This window comes from Diprion similis, chromosome 12, assembly GCF_021155765.1.
Source record: "Diprion similis isolate iyDipSimi1 chromosome 12, iyDipSimi1.1, whole genome shotgun sequence".
Taxonomy (NCBI): Eukaryota; Metazoa; Arthropoda; class Insecta; order Hymenoptera; family Diprionidae; genus Diprion; species Diprion similis.
The window spans coordinates 9,043,395-9,061,715 of NC_060116.1; the positions used below are offsets into that span (position 1 = coordinate 9,043,395).

General features: G+C 37.9%; 4 protein-coding genes across 4 annotated transcripts; all 4 read right to left on the reverse strand.

Annotated features, from left to right (window-relative positions):
• Positions 1-97: 97 nt before the first annotated feature.
• LOC124413158 lies at positions 98-1,863 on the reverse strand. The gene is made up of 4 exons (XM_046893546.1): positions 1,675-1,863; positions 481-1,058; positions 275-374; positions 98-163 (listed from the first exon to the last, which is right to left on the reverse strand). The coding sequence occupies exons 1-4, from the start codon at positions 1,861-1,863 to the stop codon at positions 98-100; spliced, it is 933 nt and encodes a 310-aa protein (XP_046749502.1).
• Positions 1,864-3,247: 1,384 nt separating this feature from the next.
• On the reverse strand, positions 3,248-6,251 carry LOC124413636. The gene is made up of 7 exons (XM_046894357.1): positions 6,063-6,251; positions 4,533-5,110; positions 4,285-4,384; positions 4,125-4,190; positions 3,887-4,042; positions 3,756-3,785; positions 3,248-3,346 (listed from the first exon to the last, which is right to left on the reverse strand). The coding sequence occupies exons 1-7, from the start codon at positions 6,249-6,251 to the stop codon at positions 3,248-3,250; spliced, it is 1,218 nt and encodes a 405-aa protein (XP_046750313.1).
• Positions 6,252-8,991: 2,740 nt separating this feature from the next.
• On the reverse strand, positions 8,992-10,962 carry LOC124413153 (odorant receptor 10a-like). Its single transcript, XM_046893539.1, has 6 exons — positions 10,653-10,962; positions 9,883-10,460; positions 9,657-9,756; positions 9,477-9,575; positions 9,244-9,399; positions 8,992-9,155 (listed from the first exon to the last, which is right to left on the reverse strand). Exons 1-6 carry the CDS (start codon positions 10,839-10,841, stop codon positions 9,108-9,110), a joined length of 1,170 nt encoding a protein of 389 aa, XP_046749495.1. The 5' UTR covers positions 10,842-10,962; the 3' UTR covers positions 8,992-9,107.
• A 940-nt stretch (positions 10,963-11,902) lies between these two features.
• Positions 11,903-13,761, reverse strand: LOC124413154 (odorant receptor 10a-like). The gene is made up of 6 exons (XM_046893541.1): positions 13,570-13,761; positions 12,785-13,362; positions 12,525-12,624; positions 12,362-12,454; positions 12,136-12,291; positions 11,903-12,051 (listed from the first exon to the last, which is right to left on the reverse strand). Exons 1-6 carry the CDS (start codon positions 13,756-13,758, stop codon positions 12,004-12,006), a joined length of 1,164 nt encoding a protein of 387 aa, XP_046749497.1. The 5' UTR covers positions 13,759-13,761; the 3' UTR covers positions 11,903-12,003.
• Between the last annotated feature and the right edge of the window lie 4,560 nt (positions 13,762-18,321).

Here is an 18,321-nt window from a genome sequence, read left to right on the forward strand (position 1 = left end):
TGAGTATAAACCAGGATTGGGAATTACACACCGGACAACGCAGAGGCAAAGATATGACTTACAGAAGAAAAAGCCTCCAAGGATAACGCCAAAAACTTCAAAAGAGTCCGTTGATTGCTAACAGGAATGTTATAAGGTGCCGCAGGGACCCGAAATTCTGTAACTACAGGTGAAAACCCAAGCTTACGTCAAGTACAGAATGTTTGTATTGGATTAAATTAAATTTAATGATGCCATCTTATCCGAACGAGACGGATAATATTTGCTAGTTTACCTTAGTAAGTTGTGCTGCCGAAATTGCCATGATGTACATCTCAGTGACGAGTTGTATCAGACAATTGTATTGATTTACGTCTTCAAGCTCCGCACAGAGGCTACCGAAAATCAGAATTTTTATTACATCGATGTTACTCAAGCAATTAGTGACCTAAAATTTCACGTCGAACTTTAAAAGCAATTAAAAATAAATAGAACACTCACTCCAACACAACTTGATGGCGATGGATGCACTTCTTCAGTCCCTCCTGGAGACTTCCGTCGGTCCTTTTACCCGCTGCATCGAGCTTTCCCTTTGAAAGCTCTTCGAGCCAGCTTCGAATGGCGGCCAATTGTCCGCACATGTTGAAACTCAATATAGTCCCAGTCATGTCGCAAGCAGCGATGTACGACATGCTGCAGAAACAGCATATCACTTGAACAGCATACTTGATTTCATATTCTGGACTCGGAGTCGAATCCTCTTGAGGTGTGAAGGGGTAATATTTCGTTGTGGAATTTTTAGGAGATGCACGCTGCTGGATTGTCGTCGTCATGATGAACACCGCCACCAGACAATTGGCGCCAAAAAAATACATCATGCTGATAAATTTAGCCCGTGTGATCCAGGTCAAAATTATTTTGCGATCTGCAGAATTGGAATGGTCCCACATAGACTCGCAGATGGAGTACAAGCGTGCAATTCGAGATCGATACGCAATAACAAACAATGATCTGAGTTGACCCGTCAACGTTGCGGATACGATTAGCAAGCTTTCGAGGATGTTGTCCACGCTGGGATGCTGCACGATAAAAAGGTTTTTGTTTTATTGCTAGGTAGATGATTGTAATATGAGATACAAGAGACTTGGATGTGTGATAAAATGACCTCGTCAATTCGACAATTACAGTTTTATCTTTAGTCAGAAATTTGTTGAATTACTTCTGTCAGTTCTCTGAAACCACCGAAACAGTAGGACCTCGGAACCTTAGCCAGGTCTGCGTCAATAAGCCGAATAAGGTGAACCCGCGTAGTAAGGCAAAATAAGTCAATATTGCAAATAACAAATACATAAACAGATCGATCGAGAGTTTTTAGTACCTTATCTTTTTTTTCGTTAACATTCAAAACCACTTCGATTACACACAAGATTTAATCTGTCAACTCGTTTTCGACACACACCCCCATTATACGGTAGCAAAATACTCAAGAAGTACTGCGAGGTTTTAAATGGTAGAGAATTGACAGTTTTCGTTCAAAGATTAATATTATTGCAAAAGTGAAAAAAATTGTTTGATCTCAAACAGTATCTCCGTGTAAAATTGTCTAAAATTAAGTTAAAGAAGTCACTATTCGTCAGGTTGTGCAACTTTTCAGTTATTAATATCTAGAGTCTACACAACCGGTTCTCAGCTCACATGAAAGAAAATGTATTGAAATTCTGGGAGGATCGTACTAAAGCCAGCCCACAATGGCAAAGTTGCCAGAAACTCGGTGAGTCTTGATTTCCACAAAGCAGATGATCCACCGATGGGAAGAATGCCTACAAATCGCAGAAAGAATCTCGCAAGCCAAAATTGATCCCAAAAATCTGTTTGTGCAGACATTGCAGGACTCCGTTGTTAGTCGTTACACCTTAGACTTTATCTTGCACGGCCACTATTTTATCAAATATAATGAAGAGAAACAGAAACTCAAGGCTGTGATGTAGTTTGCAGGAGAAGAGTTGCTCCCAAGAAAGACAAGCCCGAACTGAAGTGTCCAAGCCATACGCACTGAGCTTGCAACTCGTGTGTTGCGGACTACTTGTTATCCCCTCTGCGCTCCTTGCACTATCGCATACGTGAGACAAACGATTTGAATGAGAACTTTCTCTGCTTGTATCTGTAGTCCCTGCCCGCCAGTCATCTTCCGCTTGCCAAGGATGAACCGAGGAAAGAATTCTTCGCGCCAAGTTCGCCTCCATGGTTACGTTGGTGACGAAGAGTACCGTTCTAGCCGTAAAGCAGCCCGATTTCTGTCAATAGAGCAAGAACTTGCCGAAATTCCCTGTCAGTACTTTAAGCAAGCATTACTGAATATTCCACTCCTCATCCCTCACTAGTTGGTATTAGAAAATTAAAAAGGAATGTAGCTCCTACCAAACTTCTGGCAACTATGATCGTCGTAGTTTCGTTTCAACGTACTGTGTACCCGTGTCTACACTGAGGACCTAACCCGAAACTAACGAGCTATGTTGATTGAAAAAATTTGAGACTGCACTGACGTGTCCCTGTAAAAATACAGTATGATAAAGCTTGAGCGCCAACCGCTGGCTAAAGTCAGACGCAGATAAAAGCAATCGAATTGTCAGATTCTAGTATAAACCTTGTAAAGCCAAGAGATTGCTGATCGCTTGAAGAGTTCCAAATTTAAATGTTTAATCTTTTAAGTTGTACAACTGACAAAAAAAAAACACGAATATAACAAAATCAAATGATCATGGGAATGGCAACTTACATCTTTGAATCGTGTAATCAGGAGGGTGATCACACGCTCTTCTGAATAATAAAGAACGGAAGAGACATACAATGTATGCAACTTTTTTTACGTACTGCTCACCCTCCACTCCGACATTGGGAATTGAGACAGCTGTCGCTCATGACTAATCAGAAGTAATATCGCAAAAAATATTCGACCATCGCCGCCCTCTTTTCGAACTTACAATTGCCGATGCGTTTCTCTACCAAGTGCCATGCCGGGCGTATCACGAAGTTTACTCTTTCGCCACTCACACCCTCAACCACCCTATACACGCTTTGCGCAACCCTCATGCAGCGTTAATCTTTGGTATACGGACCGGCGCGATTCAACCACCCTAATTATAGTCGTCTAGGGTATCGATGGCTCTGATGTGGTGGCATAACGTATTACGTGTGCACGTATCGGGCGTGGTTCTTTTCGATATGCAATTGCACCATGCATTATGGGATTTTTTGACGAACACTTGGGCTATGATTCCACCTTAGACGTTGTACTGTTGTTCTGTCTAGACGATGGCTTTCTTAATTTTTTGATAACACCTGCACTGAACACACTTCGCCCTAATAGCTGTTCGAAAATGCTAATGAAATAGTAAAATCTTGAGATTACATTTCAGAATGAATGAATACTCGAAAACACATACATGATTGAAATCTTTTCTAACGTCTCGGGTGGATCGGTAATTGTTACATTGTCGAATATTTTCGTCAGGATCGGATTTTTTATTCAAGACTTTTGAATTTTATTTTGAGAAAAAGAAGTCTATGTAACTTGAGACAGATAATCTTTAAAATAATTTTACAGATGTTTCGAATATTTGTCATACTGAAAATCTTTATTGTGTTTCGTATGAACGCACTACTACTAGTTGTGATATCACCAGGATTGAATGTACAAGATCATTATAGTGCATGATAATTATACTGCGCTGAAACTGGTTTTTAGTTTAAATTAAAATTTAGAAACTGGTTAAAACCATGTAAAAAGATATACCACCGGATATTATCTGAAATCAATTGAAATAAGGTATAGTATAAGTAACACCAAAGTATAAATATGCAGGTTATATAAATATACCGAATAAAATGAAATTTCGGTGTAACTTACAGAGGCAAAAGTTTCCAAAGACATCGGCGTGAATTTTCCCGCGGTCAAAATTGCAGGTCGTTGGGATCGCGTTAGCAAAATGAGGACCATAGCATTCACGGAACGTGAGCCGTTGTAACAAGGGACCTCATAAGCCGCGCGTGCTATCTTGATGCTCTACGAAATGCGAAAAGAAAAACTAACAATGATTGCATCAAGGATTGGGTTAACGATTTCTGTGATGTTCAAGTATGCTCACCTCGTCAGCGAGAGTGTCTGCTGGCCAACAAGAAAAAAAAAGTGCGGTACTTGCCAGACTCTGGAACTATAAACGACAAACATTTTTAATTGTCGATCCGATTATGTTCAACTATTCGATCTGAGTAGGAGATGAAGATGCACGATTATGGCTTGATTACCTTCGTGAGCTCAGCTGCTGAAATAGCCATGATGTACATCTCAGTGACGAGTTGTGTCAGATAATTGTATTGATTTACGTCTTCAAGCTCGGCATAGAGGCTACGAAAAATGAAAATTTTTATTATTTTCTAGGACTAAAATGAAGAATAAAGCTGAATTTTTGCTGATGCAATTGGGTAATGTAGCAATACTCAAATTATTGTGTACAGTATAATTATAGAACGAATAGGTAGAGTAGAATAGTTACTTCAATACGATCTGATGATGGCGGATGCACTTTGCTAACTCCTCTTCGTAACTTCTGTCTGTCTCCCCAGTTAATACATTGAGTTTTTCTTTGGAAAGTTCTATAATCCGGCTTCGAATGACAGAGAATTGTCCACGCAGGTTGAAACTCAATATAGTTCCAATCATGTCACAAGAAGCAATGTACGAATGTCGGATGTAAGTAAATGCGGTCCAAAGTATGAACTTTATTGCGTCATGTGAATTAGAAGTAGAATTTTCGTTACGGGTGGATGAATACAATTTTACTGTGGAATTAGCAGGCTTCGAGAACTGCCTTACAACCGTATTCACAGCGTGCATGGTAACCCCATAACTAGCGCCAACAAAGATAACCGAACTAATAATTTTAGTTCGCTTAATCCACGGCAAGATTATTTTATGGTTTGCGAGGTCAGCTTCTTCCCACATCGCCTCGCAGATTGAAAACAAACGCGTGATTCTTGGACGATATACAATAACGAAGATTGATCTGAGTTGTACTGAGAAAAGGCCGGCCAACATTCTGAAACTTTGAAGCAACTCGTTCACGCTGTGATTCTGCATAAAAAAAAATTTGCTTCGTATTATCGCTCCGTGAGAATAATTTACACAAGAATTAGAAATGACTTCAGATTTTTTAATCGATTCATACGGGAGAGATTATTTTCCAGAATCTTAGTATTTGGCTGATATTGAATTTTTTGCTTCAGGATCTAGAAGACGTATCCAACAAAAGAGAAGGGATACACATGAAATGGAAAATTTTTAACGTTTCAGTGACGGGAAATTTGACAAAACGAACCGTGGTGATATTTAGTCTCAGTTTACTAAATCAATACTTTTCATCCGACAAGGCTTACAGACTCAAATACCTTCACCGATCGTTTAATTCAGAACCGAAAAATTTCACTGAGAAACGGTATTGCTTGACGCCTAATTGTAGATCTAAGCATAGTGCCCAAAGGCATGGATCAGCGAAAATGCTGTTTCGTCAAGCCAAGTGTATAAAGATGAGTGCCTTAGGAATTTGCCTTTCACAGAAAATTTATTCGAATTTCAAAGTGGCGTGCAACGGGTGGGCCAAAACTTTTGTACTCAAGCTGCCATTTAATTTTAGTAAAAACTTCACCTTCCTATACGAAAACGCTCGTGTTTTCTTACGATTTCGTACACCTCATCCACAAAAGTTAAACGTCAAGCATTATTAATTTTCTAATATCTTCGTATAGTTGAAATTGATTCTTACGATGAAATTGATTGGACGGGTGTATGGTTCGTGATTTACTAAGTTGATTTGGGGATTTTAAGGTTCGGGTAACTTCTTGAATTATTCTATGCTCATTATTTATTGCTGAAACTTATTCAAATGGTATTCCCTCCGCGTAGGACTAAATGAGAAAAAAAGTGAAGAAACAGATCGAATAGTGCAAAGTCCGTAGTGTGATCAAAACTACGTGAATTTCTTCGTTTACATTAACGCGAATAAATTTATGATCGCTTTTTAGCTCACCTGAAAACATATGTATTGAATTTCGGGAACGAGCAGATAAAAGGTGGCCCACAGTGGAAGCGTTGCTAAAAAGTCGGTCAGAAGTGATTTCCACAAAGCGGATGATCCACCGATAGGAAGGATGCCCGCTAATCGAAAGAAGAACTTCGCCAGCCAAAGGTGACCCCAGAAAGCTCTTCGCACAGTCATCGCAAGGCTGAAGGATTTTCACTCTTTATATCTCAGGTTTTTTCAACTGCGACTAATATGTGTATTAAATACAATGATTATCAGGAATTCGGTGTAATAGTGGCGTAGTTTTCAGGAGAATAGTTGCCCCCGAGAACGACAAGCTTGAACTGAACTGACTAAGTCGTACGCACTGATTGTGAGCTTCCATTGTGCTTGTTGCGGACTACTTGTTATCCCCTCTGCGCCTCATCCAACGATTTTGATGAGAACCTTCTGTGCTTGTACTTGTAATCCCCTCCCGTGAGCTGTCTCCAGGTTGCCAGGAATGAGCAGGAAAGACACATTGCTCGAACTAGGTTTGCGTTGACGCTGACGTGGAGGATGATGACATAAGTGACGCTGTGGGCTTGAACAACTCTTAAATCGTGAAATGTCGTCGCATCGATACATCAAATAGGTTTACAATTAACTATTGCACTTGAATGAGGTTCACATTGATTTTGCTTGAAATTTTCTAAACCACCTCCACCGAGACACGTGATTAAATATGCTATCTCTGGAACACCCATTTTCTAGAATCTGAAAAAAATCAGCCAAATCAAGTTAAATGTAACAAAATTTTTGAAATACTGTCAAAAATATACTTTTGATTGTAGCCAAAGATATGTTATCTTGAAAAATTATATATGAAAGGAGATATAATAAGTGGAATAATTTTTTTGGCTGAAAAATATTACGTTTAGGGAATTTTGCTACATCGAATATTTATCCCTTATAAAAATTTATAATTATTATTTAAAATTACGTACCTTTTGCTGTAATGGTGTCCACCTTCTACAGAAGTCCAAAAGTTTACTTTAATTTTACCGTGATTTTTAGAAATTTTTTCAGATTTCACAAAATGGGCACTTCGGAAATAGCAAATTAAATGATATCTCAGATAGGAGTTTTCAAAAAATTTCCCAACAGACGGAGCTGTGTTGTGTGTAAAAAATCTGCGGCAAATCTAAAGTCAGAATCACACAATAATACCAAAGACAATTTAATTTTTTAAATCGTGAAATTGTAATGCAACGCCGTATATGAGGGTTGACTGTAACTGACCTTGCCAACTCATGCAGAAATAACTTGTAACAAAAATAACCTAAACCAACAATAATAATTTAAAAAAAGCACCGAATCCACACACACACCATTCTGTACGAGAAACACGGACGGTTACTCTCCCTCAGCGGGAGAAGACCGTTTCTACAAGTTTGTTTCCACAAGTGGCGATCCTACAAGTTCGTTTCTACGGTCAAATAATTTTTATTAAATTAAATTAAATCAAAATTTACGAAAATGCCAATTAAATAGAAGAGTTCGTGAGAAACGAACTTGTAGAACTGTTTACTTGTAGAAATGATACCCTCTCGTCGCAGCCCAAAGGTAGAATAAGTTCAGCCTCCGTATGACAAGGGCAGAAACGAACCTTCGATTATTTACGTGGCGACGCCTATAATTTATTCTTATGAAATTCTTATTTGGTATTCCTTCGATTTATAAGTATTTGAAAACAAATCTAATCCTACATAATCTGAATTGACTTTTGTTTTATAAAATCTGCTTAATTTGAAGTTTAAGATTTTGATTAGTGAGAAAACTATAAGTATTACGTGATGTGAATTCAATCTTTGACAAATAATTATTTCGAGGAATATTATAAAAATATTTCAATTGTTCCAAATTTATATTTTATATGAAATTAAGATAATTCATAATTAAAAATTAATATTATTTACGAGACTATAGATGAATTGCATTTTTGATATTGACTTGAGAGAAGATTATAAAATTATTTCAACAGTTCCAAATATATTTTTTTTATAAAACTAGGATAATTAGTGCTTAAAAATTCACACTAATTACGAGGCTACAATTTTTTCGTGATAATAGATTTAATTTTTGATTAAAAAAATGGCCAAATAATTGTTAGACTTAAAACGTATCTCTCATAACATCAAGCCAATTAATAATAATTACACATATATGTATTAGTAACGAAATTGTAGTTGTTTTATGATATTAAATTTAACCAATAAAATACTTCAATTAACAAAAACAATGATTGGCATATGTAATCAATTATTCGTATTATTTTGTTGTATCAATATTATTTGATTAGGTTATTTTTGATACAGGTTTTTTTTGTCATGGATCATGAGTTATTTTTGTTTGAGTTATTTGGCCCTAGTATCGTATTTGAGTCTGCCAAATGGCGGTCATCTGCTACAAGAAGCTGCAGATATAACTTCCGTAGAGAATATTTATGTGTGTGCTTCACGTTTAATATTTTCAAAACTCTATGACACAAAATTTGCTGATCTATTCCATTTAAATCAATAATGCAATACTTCTAAGTCCGAACATGGTTTATTCGCCGGTTAATCGGCGATGCTGCGTGACTTCGTGAGACATTTGCGCTTTTGCGGTGATCATGTAAAGACCGAAACAATAGAAAATAAGTAATTGCAACTCTTACAACAGTTAGCACTTACAATCAATGAATAAAAGTTTCCATTAACAATTCCTTGAGCTTACCTAACGAGGTGCATATTTCGAATCCGGGGTCGGCGGATGCGTTAAAAGTTACTCCACAAAGACCATGTTGATCCCAATTGGTTGACAAATGATTTCCCAAAAAAAAAAAGTCATTCATGGAAGAATTTCGCAGAAGGAAATTTTAACGATTGTTAAGTGAATCAATATTTAAATAATTGCCCAGACATTTCGAATACCTTTGATACTCCTAAATCTTTATTATGACGTAACGTCAGCACGATTAAAGATACAATACTCTAATGTTTAATGCGAAATGGACGCTCGAGAAACAGTTCAGAAACTGCTTAAAAGCATGCACAAAGATATACCACTGGACGTTATCTGAAAGTAATTTAAATGTCACAATATCAGCAAACCTGCAAGATGGGAATTATAAACCGGCAAGGAATGTGATGACGATTTCACTTACAGATGAAAAAGTTTCCATGGATAACCCGACAAATTTTCCGGCGCTCAATATTGCTGGCCGTTGTGATCTTGCCAGCATAACTGCCACCATAACTCCCTCGGAACGTGATCCTTGATCCCATGGAACCTCGTAAACAGCCTGAGCGACTTTACTGCTCTGGAAAAATCGAAAGACAATAATGAAAAATAGTATCAAGACACAGCCTGATAATTTGGACATTGCTCAATTCTCACTTCGACTGAGAGAGTGTCCGCTGGCCAACAAGAAAAGAAAAGTCCATTGATTACCAGTATAAATGTTATAAGGTGCTGCAACGACCCGAAATTCTGTAACTATAGATAAGAGACCAGGGTTAGGTTGAACCAAGTATCTCAATTTTTTAATTATACTGAACAACAATGGCTATAGTTTACCTTTGTAAATTCCGCTGCTGAAATGGCCATGATGTACATCTCAGTGACGAGTTGTATCAGATAATTGAATTGATTCACATCTTCCAGCTCAGCGCAGAGCCTACGAAAAAGCAGAATTTTGATTGTTACCATGAGATGTTAAAGAATCTGATATTTAGGTAAAGCAAGTAGCAAACTGTTGTTGTACGTATAAGTCTGAAAGCAATCGACAAAATAAAATACCCACTCCAATACGATTTGATGACGACGGATGCATTTCTTCAACCCCTCGCAAAAGCTGTAATTCGTATTGCCATCCGCTTCATCAAAATTTTCTTTCGACAGCTCCGAAAGCCAACTGCGAACGACACCGAAATGTCCACAAATGTTGAAACTCAATATAGTCCCAGTCATATCACAAGCAGCAATGTATGAAACTCCGATGTAAGTGATGATAATTTGAAGCGTATACTTGATTTCATACTGCGGACTAGGAGTAGAATCCTCTTCATGGATGAACGGATAATATTTTGTGGTCGAATTAACAGGAGCCGAGAGCTGCTTTACTATCGTATTCACAATGTGCATGGCAACCACACAATTAGCACCAAAAAAGAAAACCGTACTAACGATTTTACCTAGCTGGACCCAAGGCAAAATCATTTTACGTTCTGCGAGATCGGCTTCCTCCCACATCGTCTCACAGATTAAAAACAAACGCATGATCCTATGACGATATACCATAACGAAAACTGCTCTGAATTGTCCTGTCAAAACGGCGGATATAATTACCAAAGCTTCAAGCATACCATCAACGCTGGGGTTCTGTATAAAAAAAAGGTTTAGCGTTATTGATTCGTAAAGTGTTAAAAATACTGTGCTCGGAACTGCAAGAGGAAAATCAAGAGCAATAAGGAAAGTCTGGAGCTTAATCTGAACGGCTTAGGATGTCCAACATAAATCGAAAAAAAAAAAAAAAAAAAAACAAGAGATGCATATGTTCGGTTTTCATCTTACTTGACAACATATGTATTGTACTTCTGGGATGAGCAGATAGAAGCTGGCCCACAGTGGTAAGGTGGCTAAAAATTCGGTCAGTATTGACTTCCACAAAGCAGATGATCCACCGATGGGAAGAACGCCCGCAAACTGCAAAAACAACTTGGCCAGCCAAAAGTGATCCCAGAAAGCTGTTTGCTCCGACATTGCTAATCTGAGTTGTGTACAGTCACAATTTTGGCTATATCCTTTACGAATATTGTATTGCGAGATATAACAAATGGAAATTCAAAATGGTGATGCTGTCCGTGGGAGAAGAGCTGCTCCCGAGAAAGACTGGGCTGAACTGAAGTGTTCGAGCAATACGTGAAGAGCTTGCAACTGCTCGTTGTATTGTGGCTACTCATTATCCATCCCCTCTACTTTTCTCCTAGTATCGCATCAGTGAGAGAAATGTCTCCAACAAGTGCTTTCTGCGTTTGTATTCGTAATCCCTCTCTGCGATTGATCGTCAAGTATCAGCCATGGATGAACAGGAAAAAATGACTCGTACGTGCAGTTTGTGATGACGGTTACATTGACGATGAAAATTTGTAAAAATGTACAATAAATATTCTCAAATGAGGCAATCAGTATCGCTTTCAGTGTTCTGAATCACCGTGAAAAAACGACTCGGACTGGAACAGGAAAGTGGTAAGTCAAAAATATATTAGCAAGGGTGAATGTGATATGGATGCAGGATTTTGTTGCTCTTTGGGGCGTTCGATGCGGATGATAGCAAGTGACCTCAGAGGGTGATGAGCACTTGGACTCTGAATAATAATGAACGAAATAGACATTGAGTCTATGCATTTTTTTAGTACAGTACTCACCCATCACTGCAACGTTGGGAACCGAGACACCTGTCGCGTGTAACTGATCAGTAATGATATCGAAAAAACACTCTACGATCGCCACCCTCTCATTGAAGTTAGAATTTATTGTCGATGCGCTTCTTCGCCGTGCATATCATCAGGATTGGTTTTTGTACCGCTCGCGGTGTAATTTCTCTCTATATGCTGGGATCAACCTTCGTAGAGCATTAATCTTTGATATAACATTGAACAATGGAAACACGCGTTTGATCTTACGATTGTTGTTCGTTGAATTTTATACTTCTCATAAACAAGGAAGGATCATTTTCTATTCGCTTCGTTGTTCAAATTGATTTCGAGTGCTTGTAAAGACGAACAGACGATAATAATAGGCATTTCGAGTATTGAAAATTATAAAACATTTTATTGTTATGTTGATCTATCTAGTACTAGCTGTAGTGCGGCCGAAAATTACCTGCCCAAACTTACTTGTAAGAGAGACATAAAGTATGTAATCAGATATTGAGCAAGACCATGCAAAACGATAGGCCGTTTGACGTAATCTGAAAACCATTGTAAATAAAATTATCACAGTAATATAATTTATAATCTATATCAAATAACATGCAAATGACGGTTAAACTCACAGAAGAAAAAGTCTGCAAAGACAACTGGACGAATTTTCCTGCACGCAGCGTTGCAGGGCGTTGGGAACGCGCTATCATAATTGCTACCATGGTTTTTTCACGAGACGATCCGCGATGCCAGGGGACCCCATAAACTGCCCGCGCTATCTCAGTGCTCTGAATACGGTTGTGAAAACAAAATAAAGGTAGTATAAGAACAGATTCGATGGTTTCCAACTATACTCACTTCAAAGGAGAGAGTGTCTGCTGGCCAACAAGAAAACAAAAGCCCATTAATTGCCAAGAGCAATGTTGAGAGATGCTGGATCGATCCAGAGCCCTGCAACGATAGACGAAGAGATTTACTTAGACTCGTCGATTATACCAGACTAATCCAATTATTTTTTTACCTTCGAAAGCCTTGCTCCCGAAACAGCCATGATGTACATCTCAGTTACAATTTGTACGAGGTAATTGTATCGAATCACATCTCCTAGCTCGGAACAGAACCTGCAAAAGACAGGTGAGGTAATCAGGACGAAATTGTATGAGATCAAAATCCTTGCACAAGGAAGAAACTACTAGTTATCCTTGTATTCGCACATTTTCGTAGAGTTATGTAAAGAATTTTTTTTTTTTTTTTTTGGATGGTTGGGTATGCAATACATACTCTAATACGATTTGATGACGACGAGCACATTTCATCAACACATTTTCTAGACTTTGGTCGGTTCTTCGGCCTCTTGCATCCACATTTTCTCTCGAAACATCGGCGAGCCAGCTTCGGATAAGAGCCAGTTGTCCACACATGTTCAGTGTCAGTATGGTCCCAGTCATGTCGCAAGCAGCTATGTACGCTATTCCGATGTAACTGATTAGAACCTGAGTTGCAAACTTGATCTGATATTGTAGAGTTGGAGTAGAATCTTCTTCAGGGGCGAACGGGTAGTATTTTGTTGTCGAATTTTCAGCCGATGAGAGTTGCTTTACTGTCGAAGTCACGGCGAACGTGATCACCGAACAGTATGCACCGCAGAAGTAAATTGTACTTATACGTTTTGCACGTTGAGCCCAGATAAAAATCACACTGTAATCCGCAGGAGCTGCCTCGTTCAACATCCTCTCGCAGACGAAGAACAAACGTGTGATCCTGTGGCGGTATGCGATGACAAAGATTGATCTAAGTTGGTACGTCAAGACCGATATTGCGATCAGCACTGCTTCCAGAAAACTGTCGATGTCGGGACTCTGCATCAAAAAGTTCGTCGATACACGTACATTATACTTAAGGTTCTAAGATCTGACGCTAAAACATCAACAGTTAAGTTTTACCTGTGACAGAAAAAATGTCATCTTTCTTCAACAATGCTCGTATGTCATACTATTGAACAAATCTGCACAGTATAAGTAAATGAATGCTAATAACAGATGATAATACAACCATCTTGTGCTTACCTGAAAAAACATGAATTTGAATTGCGGAATCAGTATGTAAAAGCTGGTCCACAGTGGTAAAGTTGCTAAAAATTGGTTCAGAAATGATTTCCATAAACAAGACGATCCACCGATGGGAAGAAGGCCAGCGAATTGCAGGAAGAGTTTCGCCAACCAAAAATGACCCCAAAAAGATCTGCGTTCAGACATTGCAGGTTTTTGTGTTATGTACCTCAAACTTTATCCAATATAGGAAATGTTAATGATCAGCGCGATTTCCCAGTATTGACAAACTTTGCAGGAGGATTGTTGCTCCTGAGAGTGGCAATCTCGAACTGAAGTCTGAAAGTCATACGCACTGTATCGGCAGAAACTTTTGTGTGCACGTTTGTGGGCGTGCTCATTACCCCCTCTACTACGGACTTTGCAGAATCACACGTGCAAATACGGTTGATTTTTGTAGATACTATCTGTGCTTGTGTTGGTAGCCACGCCCTGCGAGTAATTGTTCAAGCAGTGAGGAGAGTACGGAAAATAGTACCTCACGACAAGTTAGCCACAAAGGTTATATCGACGATGATTAGTGAAGCATGCTCGGTCGAGTGAATAAATTAACGAACAGTTTGAAATTTTTTTGTGAATTTTATTGTGAAATAAGCACTATCGGGAGTATCGTGAAACGTATCTATAATCGTAAGCCACTTGGTTTGTGGAACAAAGGGTTTTGTTAGATTGTGACAATTTTCATAAAAAACCAGTTTCACCAGTCAAGATCGGTTAACCATCCAGAATGGTTGAATGGTTTAACCGGTTAATATGTTAAGTCGAATGAAAATTGACGACTTGCCATTTCTGAGATTCATGATCTGACTTCACGCCAACGCTAGACTATACATGTACTGTCTACTGAATTGTGTAATTTTTTGACAACTGAATTAAGCCTACCACGAGTATTGGCAGTTTGATCATACAGAGCTTAGTTTTCCTCTTCGGCGTTTAGAATGCGTTTTTGAGTAACCGAGTTCGTTAATACAGAAATTATTACAACACATTTTATCAATCATAGCCTATGTGAACACCTGGGATCGGTAAGTGATCCTAGCCCAAAATGCCTTAATCCGAATGAGACCTATCATGATTTTTCTACGCTCACCACGAAGAGGAGGAAACGTAGGTTTTTTAGATGAATTGATGTGAAAATCATTATCTACGGATATTCCGAATATTTCCTGATAAAGGCACAAGGGCCTAATACTAAGTGCGAAATGGAGTATGAGGACACAAGTTAACAACTGCTTCAGACCACGTAAAAAATATTAATACCACTGATATGTTGTCTGAAAGTAATTCAAATGGCATATACTGTAATTGAGACAGCGTTGGGAATATACGTATAACGCAGAACAACGAGAGTAACTCTGTAGAATAAAATAAACGACGATGGCTAGTTCAGCTTTCTGAGCTTGATGTACGACTTGGCGATGACATGTATTAGAAAATTTTGTTGATCTACATCTTCTAGCTCGGCACAGAGAGTTCATGTACCATGAGATCAAATTGTTATGTGCAGTGTTATTTTTTTAATCACTTCATGCCGATATCTCAGAGCAAGGCAAGACACGAGGAAACCTTGAATACAAAATCTTTAGGTTTCGAAGAGGAAAAGTATTTGGCTGTGTCACATTCATCGCATGTAGAGAGCCAATAGCCACAGACAACATTTGACTTGGTTTGTTCTTCAAGTGAAAGGGTGTATTTCTTCTTCCAGAATCTAAAAGTCCATCTAATTCTGCATCACAAAGTAAGTGGTTCAGACGGGTCACGAAAAGTATCGGCAACTCATCGATACCGGGAAAGAACTCGAGTATCCAATTATATTATTTTTTGGACAAAATCGTGTTTTTGAAATCGAATCTTGATCTTTTCTTAGTTTGCAATTTTTGTACTTTCAATTTTGGGGTCTCGTTATCAGTAAGTTGAACTACAGATTCCATTCACTCGGAAGTGAAAATGTGTTCGCAAAAAATTAGCAAAATCGAAGACTGAAAATTGATCAATTGTAGCGTCCTCTTCTCATAATTTCAGCCCGCTCAATTCAAGTAAAAATTATTTTGTGGTTACATCAAATTAGTGTCTAAGCTTCGAATAAACTGTCGAAGGTGTAAATATGTATCAAAAAAGGTTCATGTTATTTCTCCGTAGTAAACAGTCATTTTACCTGGAAATCATTAAGATGTGATAAACGATTAGCAGTTCGTTAGTTCAGTTTTATCGCTTACCATACAAGTAATTTCTTTATAGGTATCCTATAAGGAATATGGATATCATACCAACCCATTTTCTCATAAGTTTTTCAAATTCTTTCAGGCCATGGATGCAACAGGATTTCCAAATCTCGATCGTTTCATAATGATGAAAACTTTGAACTTTGGTGTGCAGGACTATTTTTTATCGTCTCGAAGCTGTTTCCACTATTGCATTTGCACTGCAGTCCTAACAATGTTGGTGAGTACTGAGTGAGTTTTGTGACGATGTATCGTATTCAAAATAAATAGTGAGAATATAAAGTCTCAGCGGGTCAAAGTGAAGCAGTAGGCTCACAGCACATGAAGGAGAGAAATCGTCTTCAAATTTCTATCAAATGAAATGGTGTTAAGTGTATGTCACAGACTAAAGCCTGATCAGGTAATAATTCGCAAGTAAAATCTCGACGACAGATATCCTGAATAAATTGAAAGTTTTTCACGAATGTGATGGCGTTATGCCTCGTCAATAGTGACAAAGCTCACGCAGATTTCTGCAACTATAGTGTAGATATATTTCTACCAGAAAAAAAGCTTATCACCCCAATGGATACAGAGTTATGCAAAGAGAAAAATACAACTTTCTAGGTGTGCACTTGCAATGATTAATCGCTATGAAAAAAGTCCACCTGATTACTTGGCGTTGGAAAGACCGAGGTATTCCACATTATACTTGATAATGCCACTCGTTTGCAATGATACATCAAATATTTTGCTTCTAGTGACTATTTCCATACAACAGAATTGCTTGCGGATTTGGATTAGAAACGGGACAAACCTCTGCTAAAAGTTTACTGACATACTTGGGAATTCATTGCTTATGACACGCAATGGGCTGTCGTGATTCGCAAAAGCTTCGCAACTTTTTTCGCGACTATGGCCAGGTAACGACCTGCATTACAGCAGCAACAGTTTTTTTTTAATCATAAGTTCGCTCAAAAAATGTTAGGCAGCTGTGCACACAGAAGTTCAGAAGTTTCGTTGTTTTAATTCTCACACCATTTTGAACGGTCCTTCATTATTATAAATATTATATTCAATACAACACTATTCCACAAATCTTTAATAACTGTTAAATTTTAAAATTCAGTAATGAGCGATTGGGAACAGACACTTGACACTGTCGATAAGCAGACTTTCCTAAATTTCCCCCAGAACTTTTCTAGACGAACGAGATTCTCTGACTATGCCCGATCAACCAGGATTTAAAAAAAAAAAAAAAACCTTTCGTAAGATGGATGGAATTCCCAAAAACTAACCCTCTGTTTGATCAGTAATCAACTTGTCGAAGTTTAAAATATATCCCCTTACTAGTATAAATTTACCAGAAAAATAATTTATATTTTTAACTCAATTGATCACCAAGACACGATTCAAAAACTGCATGGTAATTAAACGTTCTCCAAAAAATGTTTAACATCTCACTATCAGAATAAAACAACGTTAACTCATGGGGGCATAACACAGCTTATTTTGTTCAAATTCATTTCCTCTGCATGCTATGGTAAAAGCCTATTGAAATATGACCGATGCCATAAACGAATTGCATGTTACAAAATAATTGAGGTAAAATGAGCGATTATCAAGAAGTTTTTACTACGTTCATACAAGTGTGCAAATTGAATTACCAAAGTTCATCATCCTGAGCAACAATAAAAGTATAATAAAAGCGTAATCGACGAGTTTTTCCCCCGGTCGTAATATCGAAAGCAAAGAAGATACACGGTAATTTTTTCAAATGCCGAGGGTGAGCTTTACATAGACCCCTGAGGTTATATCTGCTTAATCATTCAAGCATATGAACCGTTCGTCGTATTGATTGTGCGGTGGGTCTCGTGGCGTTCACAGATACTCCAATGCATATATTAGAGGGTTTATCACGTAAACAAATGCAGGATAAGGTATTCTATGCAGCTAGACGTATCGCTTGGTACACAGTCCATTTCTCACGGTGTAATCATTGCTGTGATTGAAGTTTCAGAGAATTTTATTAATTTTTTAAAACTTTTTTCTCAGTTACTATGAGTTACACGTCGAATTTCTAATCCACTTACATTATATGTGAACAAACCGACTACATTTCTACCTTACAAGAAATTTCTCGTTTTCTTTCTTTAATTCTTGATAATCATTACAAGGTTAAAATATGTTAAATATGTCCTCATTATAATTTTTATGCATCTTTATCTTACAATTAGATCGGTTATTACGCCTTCACTACTGATGTAAATACTCACACTACGACCCCCGGTCACCGTTGCGCGATGATCCGTTATACAGTAAACCAGAAAGAAAATTTATGGGAAAAACCTATGCATGATATAGCCATGCAGTTAAATTTTATTCTCGTCTAAGGCTTTTATTAGACAGTTGAATATATTGAATGAACAAGATGCAATATTATCTCATACTTGTAGACATTTGGTGAGTCCGATTTTCCTGTAGCAATAATGTTGCTATGTAAAATTAA

Bases quoted from the DNA above. Each gene is read 5' to 3' on its own strand.
- LOC124413158 (XM_046893546.1), bottom strand. From the start codon at position 1,863: ATGTCTGCACAAACAGATTTTTGGGATCAATTTTGGCTTGCGAGATTC. The intron at 1,059-1,674 runs GTGAGCTGAGAA...TTTATCGTGCAG, and splicing joins TTCAATACATTTTCTTTCAT to CATCCCAGCGTGGACAACAT. The intron at 375-480 runs GTGAGTGTTCTA...GATTTTCGGTAG, and splicing joins CGCCATCAAGTTGTGTTGGA to CCTCTGTGCGGAGCTTGAAG.
- LOC124413636 (XM_046894357.1), bottom strand. From the start codon at position 6,251: ATGACTGTGCGAAGAGCTTTCTGGGGTCACCTTTGGCTGGCGAAGTTC. The intron at 5,111-6,062 runs GTGAGCTAAAAA...TTTTTTATGCAG, and splicing joins TTCAATACATATGTTTTCAG to AATCACAGCGTGAACGAGTT. The intron at 4,385-4,532 runs GTAACTATTCTA...CATTTTTCGTAG, and splicing joins CATCATCAGATCGTATTGAA to CCTCTATGCCGAGCTTGAAG.
- LOC124413153 (XM_046893539.1), bottom strand. From the start codon at position 10,841: ATGTCGGAGCAAACAGCTTTCTGGGATCACTTTTGGCTGGCCAAGTTG. The intron at 9,576-9,656 runs GTAAACTATAGC...TCTTATCTATAG, and splicing joins CAGCAGCGGAATTTACAAAG to TTACAGAATTTCGGGTCGTT. The intron at 9,156-9,243 runs GTAAGTGAAATC...AATTACTTTCAG, and splicing joins CCATGGAAACTTTTTCATCT to ATAACGTCCAGTGGTATATC.
- LOC124413154 (XM_046893541.1), bottom strand. From the start codon at position 13,758: ATGTCTGAACGCAGATCTTTTTGGGGTCATTTTTGGTTGGCGAAACTC. The intron at 12,625-12,784 runs GTATGTATTGCA...TGTCTTTTGCAG, and splicing joins CGTCATCAAATCGTATTAGA to GTTCTGTTCCGAGCTAGGAG. The intron at 12,455-12,524 runs GTAAAAAAATAA...CTATCGTTGCAG, and splicing joins CGGGAGCAAGGCTTTCGAAG to GGCTCTGGATCGATCCAGCA.